Raw genomic sequence first — 27748 nt, 5'->3', positions numbered from 1 at the left:
CAGCAGTGATTGGGTCCAAGAGTTTGGCTCAAGGAAGACAGTCTGGTTGGGAGGGATTGGTCCAAGACAGGGTATAGAACTCAGATGCCAGAGGAAGTTTTGTGGAGACCTCGGGAAATTTGCCCCCGCCCCCCATTTTTTTTTTTTTTAAATAAAGTGCCGCTTTTCTGTATGTCATTAAACACTTAAGGCCTTAGACTTGCTGCAACACTGTTGGCTACCAGCCTGAGACTGAGACTGACAGGAGGGCAGAGATGAGGAAAGGGCAGAGAAATCCCGTGGAAGCTCTGAGTACACTGAACACCTTGCCACTGGGCCTTACTGCTTAAGCCATTTTTGTTTTTCAGGTGTAATTTTAGTTTCAAAGAAGGAACATGTGATGGGAGTGTGCGAATGATACAGATGAATGGCACAAACTAAATTGATGTAGCTGCTAGCCAAATATATGGTGGCTCTGCAGTATAGTTTTCAAAAACTTAAAATATATCTTCTAATACTTTTGGGAGGAATACAAGACTGGAAATAATTTTAGAATTGTATCAGAAAGAATGAAGACAAACTAGGTTCTGGTGGAAATCAGAAAAGAAATTAAGTGTTGATGATTTGTATGTCATCGTTTTAATACTAAGCAATAATTAACTTTTTGCGTAAAGTTGTAAGAGTAGGAGAAAACTCAATAAATCTTGTGAAAAACTTATTAGGAAAATTATCAAATACACAGAAATAGAGGAAAGAGAACCCCCTCTCCCATGTATGTATCACTCAGCTTCAGAAGTTGTCCATGGGGGGCGTGGAGGGGGATCCTGTTCACCTGTGACTCCTTCCCCTCTCGGTTGGAGAATTAATTAATTAATTAATTAATTTATTTTTAAAGATTTTATTTATTTATTCATAGAGACAGAGAGAGGGAGAGGCAGAGACACAGGCAGAGGGAGAAGCAGGCATCATACAGAGAGCCTGACGTGGGACTCAATCCAGGGTCTCCAGGATCACGCCCTGGGCTGCAGGTGGCGCTAAACCGCTGCACCACCGGGGCTGCCCTCAGTTGGAGAATTTAAAGTAAATTCTGGACATCCCATTTCATCCCAAAATACTTTAGTACAGGATACTTTGGTAGAGCACTTGACTTGATTTCCAGGTCATGAGTTTGAGCCCCATGTTGGGTCTAGAGATTACTTAAAATTGAAATCTAAAAAATATATATATTTCAGTATGTATCTCTAAGTTTAAATTGCTGTAATGAAGCATTGTCATTGAGTAAATATGAAGAGACATTTTCCCTAATCTCCTCCCTAACGCAACTGTAATCTTGACCTTATGCAGAATAACAGTATTTCAAGGATGGCAAGAATTATTCAGAAAGTTAACATTCTTAACAGAGTACCCTATAAAGAATAAAGTATGTTTCCAGGAAAAACGATGACTCTGCTACTGACAACAGCTAATATGCATCAGAGTGAGTGCACCATTTCCTGTTTTTCTTTGCTGAGGCCCAACTCTGGAATTCCCCTTGTTTGCCCATGATTTAAATCTTGTCTCTGTCTTGTATTAATACAGCACACCAAAGAAGCATCCTATTCTTTAAGTGTCTGTAGAGACTGAAAAATACTACATTTTTGTAGTTTGAAATATGTAATTACACTTAGCATCTAGGGTTTTTTTTTAAGATTTTATTTGTTCATGAGAGACACAGAGAGGCAGACACAGGCAGAGGGAGAAGCAGGCGCCATGCAGGGAGCCCAATGTGGGACTCGATCCTGGGACTCTAGGATCACTCCCTGGGCCGAGGGCAGGTGCTCAATTGCTGAGCCACCCAGGCGTCCCAGCATCTAGGTTTTTGATTTATAATGTTATAATATAAACCCAAAGAACATCTCAGCCTGTGTCTGGATCTGTCCTTCCTACCTTCCCTGGAACATTACAACGTTGATGATTTTTTTCTACTTTCAATCTCTTTCACTGGATCTTTTTTTTTTTTTTTTAATATTTTCTTTATTTATTTATGATAGTCACACACACACAGAGAGAGAGAGAGAGAGAGAGAGAGAGGCAGAGACACAGGCAGAGGGAGAAGCAGGCTCCATGCACCGGGAGCCCGACGTGGGATTCGATCCCGGGTCTCCAGGATTGCGCCCTGGGCCAAAGGCAGGCGCCAAACCACTGCGCCACCCAGGGATCCCTCTTTCACTGGATCTAACCAGAAATTAAGCATAAATGAAATGTTTCTCATCTTAAAGGGGAAAATTCAGTCCTCTTTTCCTCTTCTTTCAGCTCAGCCCATTCTTTCTTATCCAGGCGGCCACTTTGTCCAGGTGTTTGTGTTCAGTGCTCCATTTCCTGCCTCTTATACATTCGTTTGGCCCCTCAGAAGCCCTCCACAGCCACCCCTGCTTTCAGCCTTTACCTGACCTCTCCCCAGCTTTCAACTGTGTCTGCTTAATGCCTCCATGACATCTTGAAGAGGACACACCTGATTTTCCTCCTTCCTTTCAGACATGTTCTTTTTAGCTTCCTTACGGCTTTTTGTTCTCCACCCAACATTCAACTTTCAGCTTCCCCTCTGCATTCTCGTTCTCTATTATGCTGGTGAGACTTGATTTCTTTCATCTAGTTTGTTAGCCTGAGTCAGAGTCCTGTATCCATGTATCCAACTTGCCCTTCTGTTAACTTCACCTGGATGTCTCACACATAACTCAAATTCAGTGGGTCTTAAACTCTTTCATCTTCTTCCTGAACTCTGTCTGGCCTTCTTCCACTATTACCTGACCCTGCAAATTGTGTACATTCTTCTCAGATGGGAAATCTGTGCATCTTTCATAAGTTCTGTGGTTCCCTTCTCAAATCCACTCAACCAAATGCCCTTTTATCTGTGGAAAACTTGGATCTATCTAGTTCTTTCCACTTCAGCTGCTGTTAGCTAAATCCAAGTAATCTTTTCCCACCAACATTATTGTAATGACTTCTCCTTTGGCTCCTCCAGCCTACCTGCCAGCCTTAGTTATGGACTGGCCTTTAAAACCAACCTGTCATGGGTCACCCAAGTGACTCAGTCAGTTAAGCAGCTAACTTTGGCTGAGGTCATGATCCGGGGTCCTGGGATCGAGCCCTACATTGGGCTCCCTGGTCAGCAGGGAGTCTGCTTCTCCCTCTCTCTGTACCCTACCCACCCCCCCATTCATGCTCTTAAATAAATCTTAAAAACAACCCTAATGTGTCATATCATTAGGGAAGGAAGGACTGAAGGCTTCAACTTCTATACCTTAAATCAATGTCAAATTAATGGCTTGAAGAAATCTTTCAAAGTGAAAGGAAAAGCCTGACTCCCAACTCAGTTAAAGTTGAAGTTAAAAAGTATTCACTATAACCAGATTTATAGTTATCTGTCCTTTGCTTTTCAATATGAGAGTAGTCTCTGTTGAACATCCTCCCTCAGTACCCAGACTGTTTGTTATGGTATTTGAATTTGATTCATAAGCTGATCTATTCCTTTCAAGAAACCTTTCTGGGGAGTTGTGTGGTGGCCTGAGTGCCCCATGGTGACTCTTTTCCCAGCATCTTCCTTCAGTCATTCAATTGTTAGAATAAATCAGTGTGGAGACATGGGCCAAGTGTAGCCTTCTGCTAAGCCCTGAACACACCCTTCCAGAGGAAATGATGATGGAACTTGAAAAGTTGTTCCTGTGAATTCGCAGGGCAAAGGATGGTCAAGACTCCCAGTGTCCTGGGAGTAGAGGTTACTCACTGAAATATGCCCATCCCTTAACCTGCTTGAGAGGGCCCTCCAGCTGAGCCACGTGGCACCCTTTGCCATCAGTTGTTGTTGCACCTGCCAGTAGACTGCACCAGGCTCTAAGAGGGACAAGTCTGTAGGTCTGCAGATGCCATTATCCCATGGAACTGAACTGCTATCCTTTTCTCCTCAACTGGAGCCATCCACCCTCTCCTGCTGGTGGAGAGTGCCAAGAAGCTCGAAGTCTATCCACCTCTCCATCAAAGGGCTTACTGGGGAAGAAACCCCAACAATTTGTCCTGCCCAGGTATTGAGAAAATTCTTCTAATTGGTGAAAATACATTTGGATGTGCCTGGACAAACAGCTTTCTAACAAAGCAGATTCAGTAGAATGTAACAGTATAGCCAAGAAGAAAAAAGTCACAAAACTACTATTAGCATCTTCTTTCTTTACCTTAATCATAGAAAAGAGAAGGTGGCTTTACTTCTTAAGGCTCCATTTATGCTGTATGATTCCAGAAGAGAATAGTATGAGGGGAAGTACGTTGAATAGGTAGAAAGAGATAAAGTGAGAGTCTAGGGCAATAGATGGAATAGCGGATGGGAGGGACCAGTGCATTGCTGGGATAGGCCTCCCTGATCAAAGGATCCTATGGGTGTCAAGTGTGTGGTGAGGGGCATGGACTCTGAGGTACCTTCAGAGCACCTGAAGTAGTGACATACAGGAAAATGTAGCAGGACATCAGTGCTTTGTGCTGACAAATAGAAAAATTGAAGAACATTGACCAAGAATCTAGATCCTCCCTTAGTTTTCGGATACCTTCTTAACCTGAAGATTTTTCTATAATACTAGGGAGCAGGGCCCAAAAAGAATGACTGAATTTCTTATCAAAAGGGGGCTTGAGGGGATCCCTGGGTGGCTCAGTGGTTTGGCACCTGCCTTTGGCCCAGGGCGTGATCCTGGAGACTCGGGATCGAGTCCCACATCAGGCTCCCTGCATGGAGCCTGCTTCTCCCTCTGCCTGTGTCTCTGCCTCTCTCTTTTTCTCTGTCTCTCTTGAATAAATAAAATTAAAGGGGGGGGGGGGCTTGAAGTAAATGAGGTTTTGCTCCTAGTGTTAGAGACTATAATTCATACAGTCAAGCATTTTGAAAGGGAAAATGAAAAACACTGCAGTGTCATCTCATAACAGAGCTTGTGAAGAAATAGTCATAACTGAAAAATAATACAATATAGCTATTACTGAAAAAAATAACTGTTCTTGAACTGGGGTCTCCAAACTACTACTTGTGGGCCAAATCTAGCCTACTCCCTGTTTCTGTGAGTAAATGTGCACTGGAACGGAGCTACCCTTTATGCATTGTCTGTAGCCACTTCGATGCTGCAAGGACAGTGGAGTTGAAGCTATAACAAACTCAGTGGCCTGTTTACTGTCTTGGTCTGCAAGAAAAAAATTGTGGATTCTGGAAGAGGATCAAGTAAAGTTACTTTTCAATGCAGCAAAACAAAGAGAAATAAAAATGAGTGAAAATACAAGAAAATGGGAAGATTATACACACTCACTTTCTCACACATAAATACAATCCACTGTTGACCTGACGGTGAAACAGAAATTGCAGAAAGGAACACAAGGAGCATCATAAAATCATCATACGAGACGCCTGGGTGGTTGAACAGTTGAGTGTCTGCCTTTGGCTCTGGCCGTGATCCTGGAGACCCAGGGATCGAGTCCCATGTTGGGCTCCCTGTGGGGAGCCTGCTTCTCCCTCTGCCTGTCTCTCTCCCTCTCTCTCTGTCTTCTCTCCCTCCCTCCCTCTCTGTCTCTTTCTCTCTGCATCTCTCATAAATGAATTAAAAAAAATCTTTAAAAAAAATCATCCTAGAAGAAAACTTCTCCAAGATACAGTAAAACCTGTGTTCAGATAGACAAGGACCACCACCTACCATACAGAGCACTGGATGGAGAAACCAGTGAACTGGGAGATAGTCCAGGGTCATCGTTGAACTGTGAGGATGAATACAAATATTTGTAAGGAAAAACTGGGGCTTTTTCTGGAATTCTAAACTGCAGCCATAAAAGTTAGAGGACAGTAGAACAATGTATACTGGCTCCTAAAATTAATGTATGAACTCTCCATTTTTGTGGCTTTGTAGAAAGTCATGTTTTAATCCGGAGGTGCTGTTATTTGGGTCTGTCTTGCTGAGTTTTTAGGATTTATCAGGATGACACCAACATTTCAGTAGATAAACGGTGTAATATCTGGAGTATATTGTTAAAAGCAGCACTGGCGTTAGGACACTGAGTCAGCTGTGCAGTGTCCCACTGCAGTGAGATCATAGCATCTAAGTGATCATGGGAAACTTGGGACTGATTTAAGATAACCTTTGTCTCTGGCAGGATCTCACGATCAGTGAAACAGGGTAAGGAAATCCCTCTAATGATGTGAATGGGCATATTGGTCAGGCAAGGAACATAGCTAGTAGCAGAAGTTACTGTGACACAGGATTCTGTACCCTGTAAGAGGTGGTTGTCAGGGATAAGGAGTCCGTAAACCCCGGTGTAGTAGGCTGAGTTTAGACAGGGTGTCATTCCCAGCCAGCTCAGACCAAAAAAGTGAATGAACTGGGACCACATCTCCAAACAGACCAGCTGGTTGATTCCAGTGTGGAAGGTTGTGGGGTGTAATCTAAGTAATAACTGTCAAAATAATGTCGGTTTGTTAATGATGAAAGCTAGAAAGTAATGTTAAAATCAGTGTTGTACTCAAATCACCCTGTATCTTCTTTGCTAACAATAAGAGTGACTGGTGATAATGTCACATTTGCCTTATTTCTTTTAAAACAATAAAACCTAAATGGTTATTACACAAATAAGGCAGTGGCTGAAGCTAGGCCAGATAATCTACTTTAAGTTTTACATAATGAACTATTTGTTTTTGCTATGCCAGTCATTTTGTGTGTGTGTGTCTATGTCTCTTGAGGTAACTGTGGTAGTCCAAGATGTTGGGATCCTGATGTCCTGGGGGAAATTGTATTACGGTTATTAAAATCATTTACCCATACCATATAAATCCATCAGAATCAATATGCTGCTAATAAAATCTTTTCTCAATACATTCTTCCCTGTAATTTAGAAAAGGCGCCGGCGGATTGACCGAAGCATGATTGGAGAGCCAACAAATTTTGTGCACACGGCTCATGTAGGATCGGGAGACCTGTTCAGTGGAATGAATTCAGTAAGTGTGTTGATGGGAGGTGCAGATGGGGTGTAGACTTGTGTCACCTGTATGATATGTACATCCATTCTTAATGATTATACAATGCTTAGTGAGTTTGTAGGAACTGAATGTAAGTACAGAACATGAGCATAGAAGAAAATGACAATGAAAAATTAATCTCTCCTTAGCTTGCCAAAGTATGCATGTATTTCTTTGTCCTGAAAAAATACTTAAAAGGAGATGAGTTTAAAATGAAAGTTAATAGCCCTTTGGCTCTCCTGCCTCCTAGCAGAGGAATGGGGGGATGTTAGCCTTTTAGTAATATTTAATTTCTTTTCTCTTCATTAAGTTGCCTTCTGTGAACATGTTTATTGCATTTACCTTGTAAAATACTAGCTTTTTCTTGATATCAGAATGTTTGTGATTTATTCATAACTAATGTGAATACTTGAGTACTAGGCAGAGGATTATACTTTGTGCATATTTGCAGTCTTTATTCTAGAGATTTTCATGAATTTCACAACAGACTTTAGATTTACTCACTTGAACTCACTTATTCCTTAATTTTCATCGAAGACAATATAGTGCTCTCTAATAGAAGCATTGCCCAATGAGGGTTTGTGTCAGGGCTCTGCTTCATTTTTGTCCTAAAGTAAATAAGCCATTAAGTATCGAGAGCCTCTTAACCCCAAATCTAAAGTAAACAGATGTGTCTAAATGATCTCTAAAGCGTTCAGAATCAGAAAGTCAATTAGACTTTTATGAATACAGAATTAACGAAAGATTTAACAAGAGGACAAAGACTTTTTTAAAATAGGTAGATGGATATCCTGGATACAGCAAAGAAGTTGGTCACATCAGTTACTAGGCAAGCAAACGAATAACATTTGTAGCTTCCTGGAAAGGAAACAGCTTGTTTGTTTTAAATCTGTAGGAAAAGTACTTTGTTGTTCAACTGCTTTTGTGGAAATTTAAGAGGTGTCAGGTTGCTGTCAAAATACAATTCAGTAGCTTTGTTTCCCGGATCAGCATGAAATGAAAAGACCAAATGGGAACCTGTGACTTTCATTAATGGGGTTATTATAACACATATAAATAGAGTGAATGGTTTAAAATTTATTATACATGCTGAATTTTAATTTCTTAACAAATGTCTTCTTTTGCATTTCATATTTTAAAACTCTATAGGATGAATTAAATTTTAGTTCATGTTTATTTCACTTTTTAAATACTGTTTATGTACATTTCAGAACTTCCTTTAAAATTCTTTTTTGACTTTTTGTTTGCGCAAGGAGACTGTCGTTGATGTAGGGGACTCTTGTGGCCATCAGTTTAGCTAGAACTTCAGGATGGTCTCTTGTAGGGCATCCAGGGTCCGTCTCTTTAGCTGAGAGAGCTGGGTCAAGACAGGCCCTCAGCTGTCAGTCTACCTGCTGAGTCCAAGGCAGCCTTCTCTGCTTACAGAATACATTTTTTTTTTAATGAAGTGTCTTAGCTCATTAGAACCTAATGTGTCTCTGAAAGTTTTTTGTACTTAACTTTAGCTTTTGTTTGTAATGTGACATGCAGCCTCTGACACTCACAGAGCACCAGGTTGGTTCTTCACACACTTCTGTTGGGTTCAGAATTATGTAATCTCCGGGTTTTCCTGAAAGTTGTATCAGTGGATAGATGTAACTTGTATGAGCCTAATTCGGTAAGAGAATTCTTTGCATCTATGCAATAGTGCAAGGGAGACAAAACCAAAAAATGTTTATCCAAAGAAATAGCTTGCCTTAAGTTAGTCTGTCCTAACAACTGTGCAGCATGTATGAGGTACAGGGCTTGATGCGTTTGGAACAGCTCTGCCACACTGGATTCCTGAACAGGGGAGTTTGAGTTTCTCTTTTCCCTTAAATGCACTGTGCTTCTCAAGATTACCTTTCATACTAACTTCTTACCAGAAAGGATCCCATAACTCTTTTAATAACATAGTCTTATTGTGTTAAAAAAAAATAATATATACACAGTCAAAAATAAGCCATTAGAAAACCCAAAATCTGTAGTGTGAAACTGAACAACTGACTTTTGGAGGAAAACAGTGTTCTTCTTGCTTAGAATCAGCATGATGTTATGAATGCATGATGTGAAAATACAAACATGTTACTTTTTATAAATAGGCCTGAAATACCTAGGAAAGGTAACATGTTAGGGAGGAAATTATTTGGTACCTGGGTAAAATAAAGGTTGTGCCACAAAACATGTTACCTTAAAGGAATAGGAAATGAACTGATAGCTTATGCCTCTAGCCTCTGAGACCCAGCACAAGGACTGAAAATAAACAGGCCGATAGATTTCAGGTGTTTTTTTTAATACCCTTACCTGAAGTAGTCATTTGAGTAATGTATATATAGATAAGGCTGTAACACATGTGATATCGCTAGAGTAATATGTTCCACATTAAGATTTTCTCACTGAAACCCTTTTGGATCTAAAGAAGCTATGCATTTTATTTTTTGCTTTTTTTTTTCTCTATTATATTTAAACCTACCTTGCTTAGAAAACAGGCAAATCTTAACTACTTTGTTTAAACATACTGACTCAGGATCACCAGTGAAAACACATCATAGTCAGTATTTGATAAATGGATGTTGTTACCAACCCCCCCCTCCCTCCTAGGAACCTTGGGCGGGTGAGGAGGCCCACTGAGCTGATTGCCAGTGCTCTGACTCCTCACTGTTAGGGCGGCACCTCCAAAACGTCCTTACTGCTCCTTTTTATAGCATTCTAGCCTGATTGTCTGCTTCCAAACTGCTTCTAATTGGTATCAGCTAAGATTGGAATAATGTTAATCCACTAAGGACACTTCTCAGCTTGCCCATAAGTTCATGTGGCTTTGTTTCCACTCAGTAAGAGAAGATGCGGTGTATCATACAGTCTATCAGAAAATAGCCATCTTGGGTGAGGGGAGGAGAGATTATCACATTAACTATTTGAGAGGATAAATACTTAAACCAGAGTTAAAATGACTGAATAAGTAATTTTGAACCACCATCCAAGTCTTTGGATTCTTTAAGGCTGTATCACATGGGACTTTAAAAATTTATCTTGGGATGGTCCAGTTTCATTTGTATTTCTTTTTGTTTGATTCTAAGTAATTGAGGTGATCATCTCTGTGAGGTGTCTGTAAATGAAGAACTTGATGTGTGTAGTTCAGTTTTTGAAATGTTATCACGTACATTGTGAATTATAAAATAGCTAAGTGGGGAGAGGAAGTTGAGGCCTGAAAAGTGGTTTTTTTTTTTTTTTTTTTTTTTACTAGCTTCACCATTGTCTAAGGGCAGTCAGAAATTTAAGTCTATAAAAAATTTCTGCTCTAAAAAGTATCCTCCTTAAAACTGCTTTAGCTAAAACATTGAGACCAGAATCAGTTGTATCATCCCTAGTTCTTGACTTTGCTTTGTTTTTGTCTTGTTTTAGGTTAGCTCCATCCAGAACCAGATGCAGTCCAAGGGGGGCTACGGGGGTGGGATGTCTGCCAGCGTGCAGATGCAGCTTGTGGACACAAAGGCTGGATAGCCCCTCCTCCCGTGAGTACCTGGGACATAGTCTGAAAAAGGCAAAAATAGTTTACTAAGTGTTTCAAGCGATGGTCATAGGCACTTGGAATAGTAGTTTTAGGTTGCTCTTTCCCTTAGGAAGAACACTAAATGCTTTAAGACATCCAGTGAAGGATACTGTCCTTTAAACATCAGTGAAGTTACTATTTTGAGTGTTGATACTTTGGGGGATGCCATGTGTAGCCAAGTACCTTTATGTTTTACACTACATTCTTGATAAATCTCTAAGAAAAGTTGTCTAATTTTAAGTGTAAAAATAATTTGAATTTTTCTTTTGGTTTTGTAGGTCATTGTGAATTTCTGTGTTTTCTCTTTTCACTCTTAATTTTTTGTTGTGATTCCTTTTCAAATACAAAAAAGAAGTGTGATGGCATCTTGTTCACCCTGTTGTGATTCCTCCAGTGAGACGTTCTTGTTCTGCTCTGAAGAAGCTGTTGTCAGATGAACCCTGCATTTCCTTCAGCTGGCATGCATGCCTTTGGACTCACGGACTTTGGATTGTGGCTTAATTTTTATCAATTATGGATCTGATCTTAGCATGATCTTTTTTTGTGAATGCTAGCACTATTTTGCTTTTTTCCCCCCCTCATTTTGAAAGTTTCTATTTCCATCTCCAACCCTTTGCCTTATGAGTTTGTTGGTAAGGTAGGACCTGCTATTGTTAATTTGTTACTGTTTCTGTATATTTTGGAAGGTATGACACCCACAAGCACAATGATCATTTTTATTCATTTTAAACATTGAGAATAGATATCTGCATGCTTTATGAAGTTGCTTTGGGAGCCCACGGGAGGCCAGAAATGAGTGTTTCTTTGCTGCTGTGGGCTAAGGGTAGCTGCTACTGTTAGAGAAAGGTTAGCTGTGGCACCAAGTCACGTCAGTTTTACACACAGACCCAAAGGTAACCTGTAGCTTATTTTAGAATTAAAATCTGGCATTCATAAGGCATTCATTTGGTTGTAAATGTTCAGTATATTTATTTTGAGAGCAAGGATCTGTGAACAGGTGTGGGTATATATCAGAGTTGTGGTGATGCCCTTGTCCAGTCTCATTGTGTACTCATTCTGTTTGTACTTGTTTTTATTTTAATGCAATGGGATCCATTTGTTAACTCCTGGCCGGTAGTACCACCTGCAGAGTCATTGGCTTCTCCACAGTCAGACCTGTTTGGGGGCAATGGAAGTTAACCCAGAGCAATACAGTGACTTCGCTGAATCGTTGCCAGTGAAAACAATCTGTGGAGAGACTGTTTTTTTTCTAGGACAGTGATGAGAAACCTTTGCTCAGGCTCCAAAATGTTGATTCTTCACAAATTATGTGTATTTCTGTAAGTACCTTCCCTATGAGGGTGTAGTGTATGTATGTTCATTAGTCTGATTCAGTCCTGTGTTTAGTAGGATTAACATTTTATGCAGCAAATGGGACTTAAGTGAAAATGTAGAGAGCTAAGAAATTAGATAAGTAATTGAATAAAGAGTAATTGTTTTCTCTGCATCTTAGTCCCGGGGTCTTATGAACCGGGTAACTGGATAAATAGCCAGCTTATAAAGGCAAACCAGGAAAGCATTTCTCCATCAGTGCTTTTGAATTTACCCAGTGCAGTGGGGTACTGGATTACTCAGTGCTTGGGTTTCTGCAATTCGAGGCTTAATAAGTAGCAGTCCCAAAGAGAGAGCCTGTCAAGGAAACATTTATGCTTAGTAAAAAAAAAAAAAAAAAAAAAACCAGGCATTTTTGCAGTTGACTTTACTGTGTGGATACTGCATTCTGGAATTTGCTGAGTAACAGTGTCATTCTGTATCCTGCCAGGAACACTGCTTTGTACAGGGTCTTAAAAAGACAGATTGGATTTTCTGGGCCTTGTCAATAGTGCTACTTTTTAGTCTCTTTTGAACTTTTAAACTCACAGTACAGGGAGCCCTGCTTCTCTTTCCTGAACTCATGATATGATTTTACTTTTATTTTTTCTAATCGATATGTTGTTCTGTGGACCAAATACTCCAGTGAGTACCAGAGTGTCCCTCCGTGGAAACTCTGAGGCTACACTCTGAGTGTGTAACTGACCTACAGTAGCCACACACCAAGGAAGGTGCCAATAAATTCAAGAAGAAAATTACAAAAAATCTTAATATACTAACATTTTTTAGGAAGGCTTGAAGAGAGTGTGAAGGGCAGCAGCTTCCCCCACATCATAAGTGGGATTGTAAATCTTGGGCAGTGTGTCTCATATTAAATCCTAAATAAATAGGATTGTTAGTACTTTGCTGAAGTACATGCTAACAAACATTTAGCACGGGAAACTGAATGAAGGTTTAACCAATGCCATGGATTCTGTTAGTGATTTGCATTCTGTAACAGAGGTGCTTTCCCATGATGTAGGCATGAAGTGGTGCCAATAAGTATAGACCGGAAATGTTAACTATGGTGACTGGGTTCAGCATTTCCAATGCAGCATTATCGCCTTTAAAGTGGGCCTTTAAAATATTTTGTGAGTATATATTAGCTTTCACTTTTGTTATTAAATTATAGCAGTTTCATTATAGAGAGCAAGTTTGCCTTGATTTTGTTTAAAATGACTTCTGCTCAGCACCCAGAAGATAAAATTGACATATTTTTATAATATAAGCATACTTTTTTTGTACATTGTGTTCATTCAGTGTTGGCTTGTAGATATTAAAAGAAAGTATTGATTTTGATTCAATAAATGTTTTCTTTCCATCCTGGTGTGGTTTTTTTTCATTTCAACTAGAATTTACTCAGAGGACCTTTCTAGCATTCTTGTACTTTGTTATTACTGTCCTGCAAAAACCTTCACTTTTTAAGAGAGGAATTAAACATGCTGAGGAAGCTGTGAGCTACCCTTTTAGGCAGGTATGGACCATTTCCAATTTGAGGGGGCAGGTGATGGTTTGTTCCCCAAGAAAAACTTCCAGTGTCTGGAGGCAGTTTGGGTTGTCACAATCTGCAGAAAGGGTGCTACTGCCATCTGGGTGGTGGGGGTAGGAATCAGCACACACACACACCCCAACAAAAGTGCCAGCTGAGAAGCCCTGGCTTTAGGACAAAGATTATACTCACTAAATACAGCCAATAAGGGACTCCTCACTGCATTGGACCTGGTGCATAAGGTCAGTTAGGTTTGGCTCAATCATGAGATGTGCCAAGTAAGGTTGTTCTAAGGAAGAAAAATCAATGAGAAAATTGTCGTCATTTCATGACCCAAGACTTTAAGAGGAAATTGGGTTAAGATAAAGTTCTTACCACAATGATAAAATAGTTAACAATAAGGCATCCTGATTAAAGTATCTGAAGAAACTGATGGTGGTTTATCAGGAATTCTATTTAAGAGCATGTTTTCAAAGGTTCATAAGAAAAGCACAAAAAGTAGGACAAATCTATCAAAATGGTTTTAGAGCCATGGTCAGGAATTTGCTAAAACCTGTGGAAATGCAAAAATCGACAAAACTGTCAGGAAGGAAATTAATTATTTATCCTCTGCTTAAAATATGCTTGGAGCACACCTGCATCTTAAGAAAGTAAGTGATAGGGATGCTTGGGTGGCTCCGTGGTTGAGTGTCTGCCTCTGGCCCAGGGCGTGATCCTGGAGTCTCAGGACTGAGTCCCTCATTGGGCTTCCCTTGAGGAGCCTGCTTCTCTCTGTGTCTCTCATGAATAAGTAAATAAAAAAAAAAACAAGCAAAATGTTAACCTCCAGTTAACATTTCCTCCATGTCTTCATCCTGCATGGGCTAATAAGAAACCATTGAACCACCTCCCGTTGATCTGACTTTATATTTTAGCACATTAAATTTTCATCTTTGTGATGTTTTTGATGCTTTCTACCAGGTGGCTACAGCCTCTGGGCTGCTTTTGACCCCTATACCCTCATCCTCCAATCTCCTCATCTTAACAGTTTCTGTCTGGTCTGCCTTTGATGCTCAAAAGAAGGAAGTTACCACCAGAATAAGGAGATCCAGATGTTTGATCTGGAGGAGTGGTGGTGGTCCTGGGATCACAGACACTGTCCAACTCTAACCCACACTCCATAGTTCACGGGAGCTTTTATAACCGCATGTGTGTGGAAGCTTTAGATCAATAAATGCACTGATAGCCTGCTATGGGAGACCAGAAAGGATTCTGGGTTTTTGTTTTGGTCTTGCTCCTTTAAAGGAACAGCAAGTAAGGTAATCACTGAAAAATCCTCAGAGCTTCACCTAGTCATCTTTTTCTTAATTTATTATTTTCAGCTACCTTATACATCCTTTCTACATCTGGGCCTTTAAAATATTTGAGCCCACTAAGTCTTAACATTACACCCCCATTCTACACAGCAGCACACTTGGGCAGTGTCTGCAGACAGTTGTAGTTCTGGGTGTCTTTAAACACCATTGTTTCACTGTTGAGAACTAGTGCAGACAAGAGGTAAGGATTGTTGTTGCTGCTATTGGCAAAGCCACCCAGATTCAAAATTCCAAGCACTGGGGTGCCTGGGTGCCTCAGTCAGTTAAATATCTGCTTTCAGCTCAGGTCATGATCCCAGGGTCAGCAGGAAACCTGCTTCTCCATCTCCTTCTGCCCCTTGCCCCTACTTGTGCCGTTGCTCTCGGTCAAATAAATGAATAAAATCTCTTAAGAAAATCCAAACACTGATTTTTTAGTTTTCACTAATGTCTGTTTTGTCACACAAAAATTTTCACAAATTTCTGCAGGTTTTGCTCATATCTAATTTTTGCTGCTTGGATAGTGTTTTTGCTAGGGCTGTTGTAACACAATACCCCAGACTAGATAGCTTATAAACAATAAAAGTTTACTTCTCACAGTTCCGGAGGCTGGAAGTCCAAGATCAGGGTAGGGTGCCAGCATGGTCAAGTGAGGGTCCTCTTCCAGGTTGCAGACTTCTCAGATGCTGTAGGGGCTAGGAATGTCTTTATTTACATGGCATCTCTTCATGAGTGACACTCTACTCACACACACCTCCCAAACACCTCAGCCTCCTACTGCCATACCTTTGGGAGTCAGGATTTCATCATGAACTGTGGGAAGATGCAAACATTCAGACCATAGCACGCAGCTACAAAACCCAAGTAACTGCAGCCACCTCCAGCTTCTGCACAACGGAGCTAAGGCTACAGGTAGCCAGGAGCCTCTGAGAATCAGGCTCTACTGCAACTGAGAACCAGGAACAAACTGTCCCCTCACCCACCAAACCCCTGCACTGCCCTACCTCTGGTTGGCCTCTGCCGCACCCTCATGCCATACACCTCAGTTGTGAGGAAACCACCCAATCCTGGTTTCTCCCTCAGGACTCAAATAATGAAACTTGCTTACAACTTTCTGGCTTGCTGCAGACTGGTTTGTCTTCCTTGACTCAGAACATCATTGGAAATGGTGGCATAGTGTGGAAGGCAGTTGGGAGACTGCTGACGGCAGGCATGGATCCAGTACCAGGTTTGAACTGCAGGTAGTCTGAAGACCCATGGATGTCTGGGGACAAGAGATCACAAAAGAAAAGACCAGACGTTCATGTCTTCTGAGAATGGGCAGGAATGAAACGCTCATGGAAATGAAACTGTTAACAGCAGTTGATATGTGGTGAGGTGGAACCAAAAGCACACATGCAGTCCCAGGCAAGATGCACCTCCAGGAGAGATCTGAGAGGACCCTGAGCCTTTAAGTTGGGCTGATTAGTGAAGGCCCTGTGTGAACCCGGTTTTCAAAGTGGGAGAGGTGTCTGCTTTTTCAAATCTCAACAAATTTTCAAATTTCAACAAAATCCCCAATCTCAACAAAAGATCACAAGACAGGGAGAAATGACATGGCTCAAAGAAAAAAAATACATCACTAGAAACCAATCCTTAAAAAATGCAGACCTTTGACTTGATGAATTTAAAACAAAGGTCTTATGTATGCTCAGTGAGCAAAATGAACATGGACAAATATAAATGCTATTAAAAGTACCAGGGAGAGAAATTACATTTTCTTCTTTCTAGCTTACTTTATTGTAAGACTATAGTATAGAATATCTATACAAAATAAGTTTTACTTTGTATGTTGGTAAGGTTTCTAGTCAAAGACTATTAGTTAAGCTTTTGGGCAGTCAAAAGTTGTATGTAGGCTTTTGACTACATGGGGTGGGGGTTGACTGGTCAGCACCCCTAAGCCCCACAATGTTCAAGGGTAAACTGTATAATCAAATTATCAAAAGTCAAAGACGAAGTAAAGCAAAAATTCTCAACAAAATACTAACTAGAATTCAACAGCATAAAGGATTAAGCAGGATGACCAGCTGGGATGCATTCTTAGAATCCAAGAATGGTTCAGTATGAGAAAATCAATCGTGTGTATTACACCACATTTACAAAATGATGGAGGAAAAACCTGTATGATCACTACACAAAAAACATCTGACAACATTCAACAATGTTCTATGGTAAAAATATTTAACAAACTGTTAGTAGAAAAGAGAATATTTAACATCATACTCATACAATATATAACATCATACTCATTGGTGAAAAACTGAAAGCTCTTCTAAGATCAGGAACAAGACTTGGTAGCCTACTTTCTCCCACCTATTGAACAAAATACTAGAAGTGCTAGCCACAGCAGTTAGGCAAGGAAAGGAAATGCCGGTATCCCTACTAGGAAGGAAGAAGTAATATCATCTCTGTTCACAGACAGCATGATCTGATATGTAGAAGGTCCTGAAGATTCCACAAATGAAAAAACAACATAAACTCCACAGAGCTGCAAATTCAAAAGAAGCACACAGAAATCAGTTATGTTTCTATATTCTAATACTAACATTCCAAAAGGAAATAAAGAAAACAGTTCCATTTATGATAGCATCAAAAAATTAAATATTTAGGAATAAATTTAACCAGAGTGGTCAAAGATCTGTGCATTGGAAACTATAAAACATTAGTGAAAGAAATTAAAGATACAAGAAGAAGAGGGAAAGGCATCCTGGGTTCATGGATTCTAAGAATCTCAAGATGTCAAGTTCTATACACAGTGATCTACAGATTTAATGCAATCTATGAAAATCCCAATGGCACTTTTCTTTATCAATAAAAATACCCATCCTGGGCAGCCCGGGTGCCTCAGCGGTTTAGCGCTGCCTTCAGCCCAGGGCCTGATCCTGGAGACCCAGGATCGAGTCCCATGTCGGGCTCCTTGCATGGAGCCTGCTTCTCCCTCTGCCTGTCTCTCTCTCTCTCTCTCTCTCTCTCTGTCTCTCATGAATAAATAAATAAAATCTTAAAAAAAATACCCATTCTAATATTAATATGGACTCTTAAGGGACTCTGAAGAGCCATCTTGAATAATAGGACAAACCAGAGGTTTCATACTTATTACAGTAATTAAATCCATGGGGAACTGGCATATACAGCCATAGAATCCAACAGAATAGAACAGAGATCCCAGAAATAAACTCTTCTGTGTATGTTCAACATATTCATTAAGGGATTTTCAACATCATGGCAAAACCACTTGACAAGTTAAGGCTAGTCTTTTCAATAAATGCTGCTAGGAAATTGGATATAAACAACGCAAAAAAAATAAAGCTGAATCTTGTCATAGTCTGTTTGGGCTACTCTAACAAAAATGCCACAGACTGGGTAGCTTATAAACGACAGAAAATTCTCACAGTTCTGGAGGCTGGGAAGCCCAAGATTAAAGTGGCAGCATGGCTGCCTCTGACAATGGCTCTCTTCCTAGTTTAGAGCCAGTGTCTTCTTTCTCTTACCTCATCTGGTGGAAGGGCAGAAAGGATCTCTCTGGAGTCTCTGTTCTAAGAGCACCGATTCTACTTGTGAGGCTTTTGCCTTCACACTTAAGCACTTCCCAAAGGCTCCACCTACTAATACCATTAAAAAGGACATTTTCAATGTATCTTGGGTAGAGATACCCAGACACAAACATTCAGACCATAGCAGATCTTTACCTTACATAATATACTAAAACTAAAATGGATTAAAGACATTAATGTAAGACTTAAAACTACAAAGCTTGAAAACACATTGGGAAAAAGCTTCCTGATGGAGGATTTGGCAATGATGTCTTGGATATCACACCAAATCTAAAGGCAACTAAAGTAAAAATATGTAAAGTGAACCATATCAAAATTAAAAACTATACATAAAAAATACAGTGGAATGAAAATGTAACCTGTGTGATGAGAGAATATATATTTGCAGTCATACATCTGATAAGGGGATATATCCAGAATATATAAAGAACCCCTACAACTCAACAACAAACACCACCATTAAGAAAGGGGCACAGGACTTAAGTAGACATTTCTCCAAAGAAGATAGACAGCTAATACGCACATGAAAAGATGCTAGCATCACTAATTGTGAATGAAATGCAAACCAAAACCACAATGAGATACCACCCCTCACACCCATTAGGAGAGCTACTGTTAAAGACACCCCCCCACACACACACATCCTGAACCCAGAAAGTAACAGGTATTGGTAAAGATGTGTAGAAATTGGAACCCTGTGCCACTGTTGGTGGAAATCAAAAATGGTGCAACTACCCTGGAGAATGGTACGGTGGTCCCTCAAAAAATTAAAGCTACAATCATATGATCCAGCAATCCCATTTCTGGGTGCATATCTCAGAGAATTGAAAGCACAGTCTCAGAGATATTTGCATACTGGTGTTGACAACAGCATTCTTCACAAGAGCCAAGAGGTAGAAGCAACCCAAGTTACCACCAGTGGCTGAATGGAAAAATACAACCAGTGCATGTACATGTGCACACACACCACCAGGAATATTACTCAGCCTTAACCAAAATGGAAGTTCTGACCTCCCATGACATGGATGAATGAAACCTGACGACAGACATCATACCAGGTGAAACATGCCCAGCACAAAAAGACTAATATTGTATATGTTAATATGAGTTTGTGAAATCTAAATTCTCTAAGGTAGTCAAGCCCAGGTAAACAGAAAGACAAACAGGTCAGGTGAGCTTATTCTAAGGCAGTGGCAGGGTAGAAAAACAAGGGAAACCAAGTACGATATTCAGAGTAGGATCAGGTGTCCAACAAGAGCCAGCTTGGGGTAGACTCAGCCAGCCCACTGACAAACACCAGTAGCGCTTCAGTCACCTGACACCATTCCTCCCACCCTCTGGTCTCTGCCACACGCCAGCAGAAGGGATGCCTTCGCGACTTAGATCTTCTGTGACAAGGTGCATGGGGACATGCCCTTCACAAGCACCAGAGACCCCCAAAGAGGTCACGTCAGAAGCTCAGATTATTCACCAACTGCCCGAAACCCCAGGACGAAGCTTCATCTGTTCTTCAGGTGGCAGGAGTTCTGCACAGACTGTCCAACCCAATACAAGGTCTTTGCCAGATGCCGAGACCAACGCCTACTGTGTACACAGAGCATCCTCACTGCGCCGGCAGGGAGCACAGACTCTGGGGATGAACCGATCACCAACTATTTGAGGTCTTCAAAATGAAGCCTCAGACAGCACACACCTGGTCAGACACAGATCTTGTCAGAGCACCCCACATGAAAGGCCCCATGTGCCAAACTCGGACATGGCCACGGGGCTTTCCTGGCATGCTAGGCACAGAGGAAGGGGGAGGCCAATAGTCCAGGAAATCAATGAATGTAAGTATGCGTTCCCTTGAACTAAAGAAACCGCTCCATGATCATCTTGGATTTCAGAAAGCAGGGCCGTTCTTTGCCTTTCATGATGCAGGCACCCTCCTTCTTCTGCTCGGTAGTTTGTAAAATCAGTGGAGGTTTCTCTCCTGCCTTGTTAGTCATTGGCAACTCTCAGATGATAACAGCTAACCAGAGAACTGGCAGGTGTTCCAGTGTAGCTTGAAGCTGTTCTCGGACAAGGTCCTCCCGCCTTCCATAGTCCCTAAAAACAAGGATTTATAGGACTAGTAAAGGAGAAAAATCACCGGCATAGGATCCTACTGAAATAGGTAGTACCAAAATTATGACCTCTATTTTCTTTCCCACCTAAGAAATAAACAGAAGGCAAATTTCCAGCTCAGGTTCAATGACTGGTTTATTTATTAGATTTTTATTAGTTCCAGACTGCCGAAAGCACTTTACAGACCTGGCCTAACGGCAGAGGGGACAGGGAGCTCAGTGGAAGTGCTTGGCTGTGGGGCTGCTTGAAGGTTGGTCGGGCCACTGGACAGAGGGGATGAAGAGATGGTTAGGAAACACCAGTCTTGTACTAGGAATGGGCTGTGCTCATTCCCACAACCATCCTGTAAAAGAGCTTTTCCTCCCTATTTCACAGATGATAGAACCGATGGTTAGAGAAGGCATGAAACTTGCTCAAGGTCAACAGCTAATATAACCAGGTATATCAGGTATGTAGTTGACAGGGAATGCCACGGAGGCATATAGAAATTGACCTCTACCTATACACTAGGAAATCCAGGGAAGGCCTCACATTGGCCCACCTGCCATCTTTGTATACACACGTGTGTGTGCGGTGTGTGTGCAGAGGACTTGAAGTCCCACCAGAATACCATGGCTCCGGGAAGGAACAGTTGCTTTGAGGGATTTCACCAGTTGTTCTAAGACAAAGGAAGGCAGGGAAGGTTGCAGGACAGAACAGGGACCACAATCAAGGGGTAAGCACCTGCCAGCACTCACCTCCCAGGGAACAGTTTTCTACAGGAAAGACAACAGGTAAAAGAGTCATCTATGCCCCTCTGCTAGACTTAACTCTCCTTCCCCATCACCTGGATTTGGGGGGCGGGGAGGCATGTGGCTCCAAAGCCTTAAACCTTAGTGCTTGTCAGGAGCCCAAATGCAGTAACATTCCAGGCCCAGTGGACATGAGAGGATTCTGTTCTTTCAAACAAAAAGTGGAAACAGGAGGAATGAGGGGAAAACATTTTTTAAATTGGAAGATAAAAAATAGTGGAAAGAAATTCAGCAGTAACCCAGGATACCACTAACAACTCATCAGTAGTATCTGCCCTGAGATCCAGGCCATAGCAGGCTTACCGGCTTTGGGGACGTGTGCGGCCAGAGAGGAGGGTTCCACGTGCTGCTCCAAGCAGTCCACATGGGATTTTGGAACTCATGCCATCCTGAGCACCTGGGTCCCTACTGATCTCTGGACCACAGCCCAACACCTGGCCCTTCCATGGGGCTCCTGGAACAGAAAGAGCGCTTGGGCTCATCTTGTCTGTTGCTCTGCCTCTCAAAGGAAACCATAAGCTCAATTAAGATTTAAATGTCTAACATTGATGACAGAGTAACTACTTGTAAAGTTTCTTTGCTCCTTAGCATGATGAAGCCTTAGCTTCATTTTAGCAAAATGAAGTGCTTGACAAGCTGGAGCTAAAACCCAAGGTCAAGTTTCCCTGTGAATGTTTGCCCTTGGTGCAATCTGTGTTGACGGGCTACTTGACCTCTGGTGCCCTAATGGAATTTTACAGATGAAACACAGGAGGAGGGATCATTCGGAGTTTGGGTTTATTAGGTATGTGCAACTGCCCTAAACATATTTCTGGTCTCACAGGAGTTGAAACCCTTCATCACTGCCTGTTGATTCCTTGCCCTGTCCAGCTGCAGCCCACCACAAATATTTCGTTTGTTTATTTTTCTTCGGTTGAATATTTTTTTTTGCAATTAAAAAAATTGTGGTAAAATATACAAACACAAAAGCTACCATCCTGTCCATTTTGAAGTATACATTTCAGGAGCGTTACATACTTTTGCACTGTCCTACAACCAATCTCCAGAACTTTCTCATCTTGCAAACTGGAAATTCTATACCTCATTAAACTACACTCTCCATTTTTCCCTCTTGCCCAGATCGTGGAAACCACTATTCTACTTTCTTTGCCTATGAATTTGACTATACTAAGTACCTCACATAAGCAGACTCAAACAGTATCTTTTTGTTACTGGCTTCATTCACTTAGCATATCTTTTCTCAAAGTTCATTCATGTTGTAGTAGCTGTTAGAATTTCCTTCCTTTCAAAGGTCAAAGAATTATTCCACTTTATGTACATACCACATTTTAGTTTTCCATGCATCCATTGATGAACATTTGCATTTCTTCCACCTCTTGGCTACTGTGAATAATGCATGAGTATACAAATATCTTTTTGAGAATCTGCTCTCAGCTCCTTTGGATCTATACCTACAAGTGAGGTTGCTGGATTTTATGATATTTAAATTTTTTGAGGAAACTTCAGGGTACAGGGTTCTAATTTATCCACCTCTCTCTCTCTACCAACACTTTTTTTTTTTTTTTGCTATTTTTTTTAATAGTCGCCATCCTATTGGGTGAGAGGTGATATGTCATGATTTTGATTTGCATATCCCTCATGATTGATGTGGAATATCTTTTCATGCACTTACTGGCCATTTGTGTATCTTTTTTAGAGAAATGTCTTTTAGGTCCTTTGCCCATGCTGAAGTTGTTTTTGCTGTAGTTGAACAAGAGATCTTTTATTTAATACATTTAAAAGAAATATTTTAAAATACATTTCCTATATATTTCAAGTGTGAAAATACATGCAGCATGAATGTCAAAGCCAACGTGACATTGGATCTGTTGAGTGAAACCTGAAGCACAGCTTGTCTCTGTCTTACCTTGCCCGGTAAGCTCTTCTGTGTCTTTGAGAGTTTTGAGGCCCATTCCCTCTTAGAGTGTCTTGATCACATTCTTACTGCTATGTCTCCTTCTAGGTGAAATTCTCACTCCTAATGTGTTTTAACTTAGAAAACAAGAAGTGGTCAGTCTCACCAACTCAAAAATAGAGCTTTAGTGCAAGTGCATTTTCTACATGGAAAGGACTTTAGTTTTGGAAGCATCTTGATATTTTGAATAGTTGCAGTTGACAGATAAATGACCACAGATAAAGGAGTTTCTGGCCAGCTAAGACTGGGCAAAGAAATGAAATTCTAGAAAAGATGATGAAATGGAACAAATAAGGTAAAGCAGTACAGATGTGTGAGGAAAGGAAAGAGGCAGGGAGAGAGAGGGGTAGTAGTAACACAGCCTACAACTACTGAGCACTTGCCCAGTGGCTGAACACCACCAAAGGATTATACATGGATTAACTCACTTTATCCTTAGAGCAACAATAAAAGTGAGATAGGTTATCTCTGGTGACCAGTTTGATGATAAGAAGACTAAGGCACAGGGAATACACAGCTAATAAGTAATATATGTTATCTGTTATAAAGTATCACAAACTCAATGGCTCAAAATAGCACAATTTTAATGGGTCAGAAGTTTGGGCCCAGGTTGACTGGATCTTCTACTTAGGGTCTCACATGGCTGGAGATGAAAATGTTAGCTGGGCAGTGCTCTAATCTGAAGGCTTTACTAGGGAAGAAGCCACTTCCAAGCTCACTCAGATTTGGGTAGAATTCACCCCCTAAGGTGGTGAAGGCTCCAGTTCCTTCCTGACCATTGGCTGGAGACATGTCTGCACCTGCACATTCACTGCCTGGTTATTTGCAACTGCCAAGATTTGGAAACCATGGTCTGTTAACGAATGGATAAGCAAGATGTGGCATGTGCACAGGAATATTATGCAGTCTTTAAAAAGAAAAAAAAAAACACCTAGTCTTTCGTGACAACATGGATGAACCTGGAGAACATTATACTAAGTGAAATAATCCAGGCACAGAAAGACTACATGATCTCCCTTACCTGTGGAATCTGGTAGCTACCAGGCATTCAGGGGTGGGGAGAATGGGAAGATGTTGATCGAAAGGTATGAAGATTATTGTAGGATCAGAAAGTTCTGGAGTGGTACTGTGTAGCAGAGTAACTATAGTCAGTGGTACTAGATTGCATACATGAAACATGCTCAGGTAGGTGGATGTTAAGTGTTCTTACCACCCCACACCAATGTTAGGTATGTGTAGTAATGGATATGTCAACTATCTTAATTGTAACCATTTCACAATGTAAACATACGTTTAATCATGTTGTATCATTGTATGCGGCCACCCACCAAATCTTTATGTCCCCATTTGTGGGCTGAAATCCTAATCCCTAAAGGTAGGGGTATCAGGAAGTGAGAACTGTGGCAGGTGATTTAGGTCAAGAAGGGAAAGTCCCACAGGGTGGGATTATTACCCTTTTAATAGAAGCCCCTTCTTCTCTGTGAGGACACAGCAAGAGGGCACCATCTAGGAACTAGGACAGCAGTCCTCAAAGAACAGTGAATCTGCTGGCATCTTGATCTTGAACTTCCCAGCTTTCACAATTGTGGGAAATAAGTTCTGCTGTTTATAACTACCCAGCCTATGGCAGCCCAAATGGAGTAAGACAGACACCTCAAATATATACAATTTTTAATTGTCAAGTACATATACCTCAATAAAGCAGGGGGAAAAAAGTCCTAAAACACATCACTTAAAAACATAAATCTTATATGAAAAATATTAAAGACCTTAAACCATAACAAGTAATGAAGAGTGAAAGGATATCTAAATAAATGGAGAAATATACACTGACTGGAAAATTAAATTTTATGAAAATGATAATTTCCTTCAAGGTATTATATAATCACAAAAATCCCATTCAAAATTGCAATTGTGTAAGTTGATAAATTGGTCATGAGATTTATCTGGAAATGCAAATGATATGAGAACAGCTAGTATATTCTCGAAAAAGAACAGGGTCAGCCATCTTTCTCTACCAGGTACCAGAGTGTGGTGTAACGCAAGAGCATTTAAAACAATGTGGTCTTGAGGAGTGGAAAAACAGACTGATTAAACAGAATACAGACCCCTGAATAAACTCACACATGTTACGGACAGCTGACTCACAGCACAGATGACACACTACGTAATGCAGCAGAACTAAGGATTTATCTTTTCAACAAATGGTATAGAAACAATAATCAATAGTTGGGAGAATGAAACCTTTCCTTACCTTATACTGCACACAAAATTTTATTCCAGATATATTGAAGAACTAAATTTAAAAGGCATACTGGTGAAGTATTTGAAAGGTAACACAAATATGTTCATGAACCTCAAGGGTAAAAAGAGATTTTAGAGCACAAACAAAAACACCATAAAGGAAAAGAGTAATAAATTCCTCTAGTTTAAAATTAAGAACTTCGTTATGATGACACAAGCCACGGAGTGGGAAAAGTTATCTACCACAGATGAAAATGAAGTGCTTGACACTTCATTTGATAAACGAGTCATTTAAGAAAATTCTACAAATTGATAAAAACAAAAAAGACTCAAAAAGGCACTTCATAAAAGCAAAAATCAAATGGCTCATACAAATAGGGAAAGGAGCTCAATCATACTACTAACCAGGGAAATGAAAAATAAAATCATAACAAAATACCATTACCTGTGTACCAAAATGGCCAAAAAAGAAAATCAAACCCACCAAAAATACCAAGTGGTCAGAACAGATGGACAGCTGCCAGGAGCCTATGGAGTAGGCAGTTGTTTAGTGTAGACTGTTAGAAGTCTGACTGGTTAGTATATTACCTGCTTTTCATTCCTGTTCAGAGTTGGACCATTTGTGTTTTCTGGAAGATCTCCCTTAGGAGCTCTGGAAAAGACCAATACTCATTTAGTATTCTAGATCCCATATCCAAAAGTACAAATGATGCATAAGGAAATAGTTGTATCCATACTGTCTACACATTAGTGTCCCAATTGCATCCAAGTACAGTCTGCCTAAAATTCTTTATATTCTGGTTGGAAATGTTTTAGTTTCATTACCTCTGTGAAGGTAAACTCTCCCAAAATATTTCACTGCAGACTGCAGACCTATCTGGAAAGATGGCTAAGAAATTAGGGGCACCTGTTGTGGCTCAGCTGGTTAAATGTCTGCCTTGGGCTCAGGTCATGATGTGTGGGCTCCTGGGAAAGCTCCATGATGGGCCCCCTGCTCAATGGGGAGTCAGCTTCTCCCTTTGCCCCTCCACACCCCAAGCACTCTAATAAATATTTTTCTTTAGAAAAATAAAATTACCTTGCTCTTACCTTTCTAGACAGACCACAAGGGACACATGGTAGTGTGATGCCATCTGGTGGCTCCGATGTACTTTACCACAGCTCCCTGTTAGAGTCCACGTCGCTCTTCCAAAGGATAGTTTCTGCCCATGATTATCTGCCACCACAATCCAAGTAAAATGAGCAAAGCTAACACTTTCATATCATCAAATCTAAACCTACGAATTTCTTCATAATGGGACTGAACAACTTTCCATGCTGTCTAATGGACAATTTTCCCTCTTTTACATAGCATTTAAGTCTTGCCCATTTTCCACTGAATGTTCTTTGAGCCTACAGAAGTACTTTATGTATTCTGGATACTGGTCCTTTGAAGGCTTTGTGAATTACAATGTATCTTCCAACTCTATGGCCTTTTAAAAAACGGTATTTTAGGACAGACCTGTCGTTTTCTTTAGAGTTGTCCTACTGGGATCTTAAGAAATCTTTCCCACTTGGGAGATTTTGTTAAGATCAGCAGTATTTCTTCCATAAGCATCTGGCACAACTTTTTGATAAAGCCATCCAGGGCTTCAGTTTTCTTTGCAGAAAGGCTTATAAAATGAGATTCAACTCCCCTAACAACTACAGGACTACTGGATTTTCCTTCCTGTCAAAGTTTTGTGAAATTGTGTTCTATAAATTTATTTCTTTTACATCTTAGATATTAAAAGTCTCATGTCTTTAATGGCATTAATCATGATTCTTTTTCATTCCTAGTGATAGTTGTGCTATTTTTTTTGTTGTTGTTGTTGTTGGATTAGCAATTTTATTAGTCTTTTTAAAGAACTCAGTGCTTTTGTCAATCCTTTTCGGAGCATGTAATTTAATTCATTAATTTGTTAATTCATTATCTTCTTCCACGTATATGAATTTATTTTGCTGTTACTATTCTGGTTTTTTGAGAATAATAATTCATTTGTAGCCTTTCTACTTTTTAATATATGCATTGAAGGCTATAAACATCCCATTTATTATGGCCTTAATCTCAAATCAAAAGGTTTTGATATTCGTATCTCCATCTTCACTCATAAAAAGACTTTCTACTTTCTACTGGGTTACTAGGGAAACATTTAACATCCAATTTTTATAGTTTTTGTTACTAACTTCTTATTTAATTCTGTACAGAGAGCCTTCATGAGTTCAACTTTTTGCAAATTGTTAGTATCTTTATAGCTTAACACAGAGCCAATT

The 27748-nt window shown here is 40.3% G+C and overlaps 1 protein-coding gene and 1 long non-coding RNA gene across 3 annotated transcripts in view; one reads left to right on the top strand and one right to left on the bottom strand.

Annotated features, from left to right (window-relative positions):
* Nucleotides 1–13266, top strand: part of CDC42SE2 (CDC42 small effector 2) — a 35187-nt gene extending 21921 nt beyond the window's left edge. Inside the window, exons 2-4 of one of the 2 annotated variants that reach the window (XM_025994976.2) lie at nucleotides 6866–6967; nucleotides 10409–10518; nucleotides 10909–13266. In XM_025994976.2, coding sequence (XP_025850761.1) covers nucleotides 6866–6967; nucleotides 10409–10507 — 201 coding nt within the window. In that variant the 3' untranslated portion in view covers nucleotides 10508–10518; nucleotides 10909–13266. Of the gene's footprint in view, nucleotides 1–6865; nucleotides 6968–10408; nucleotides 10519–10834 lie in introns of both variants that reach the window. The other variant, XM_025994977.2, reaches the window with a different exon arrangement.
* Nucleotides 13267–15341: 2075 nt separating this feature from the next.
* On the bottom strand, nucleotides 15342–16035 carry LOC140594825 (uncharacterized). Its single transcript, XR_011996160.1, has 2 exons — nucleotides 15877–16035; nucleotides 15342–15581 (listed from the first exon to the last, which is right to left on the bottom strand). It is a non-coding gene; the product is annotated as an uncharacterized lncRNA (long non-coding RNA).
* Nucleotides 16036–27748: the final 11713 nt, after the last annotated feature.

Source organism: Vulpes vulpes, chromosome 12 (genome assembly GCF_048418805.1).
Source record: "Vulpes vulpes isolate BD-2025 chromosome 12, VulVul3, whole genome shotgun sequence".
NCBI classification, from domain to species: Eukaryota; Metazoa; Chordata; class Mammalia; order Carnivora; family Canidae; genus Vulpes; species Vulpes vulpes.
This window is presented reverse-complemented; position numbering and strand designations above follow the sequence as displayed.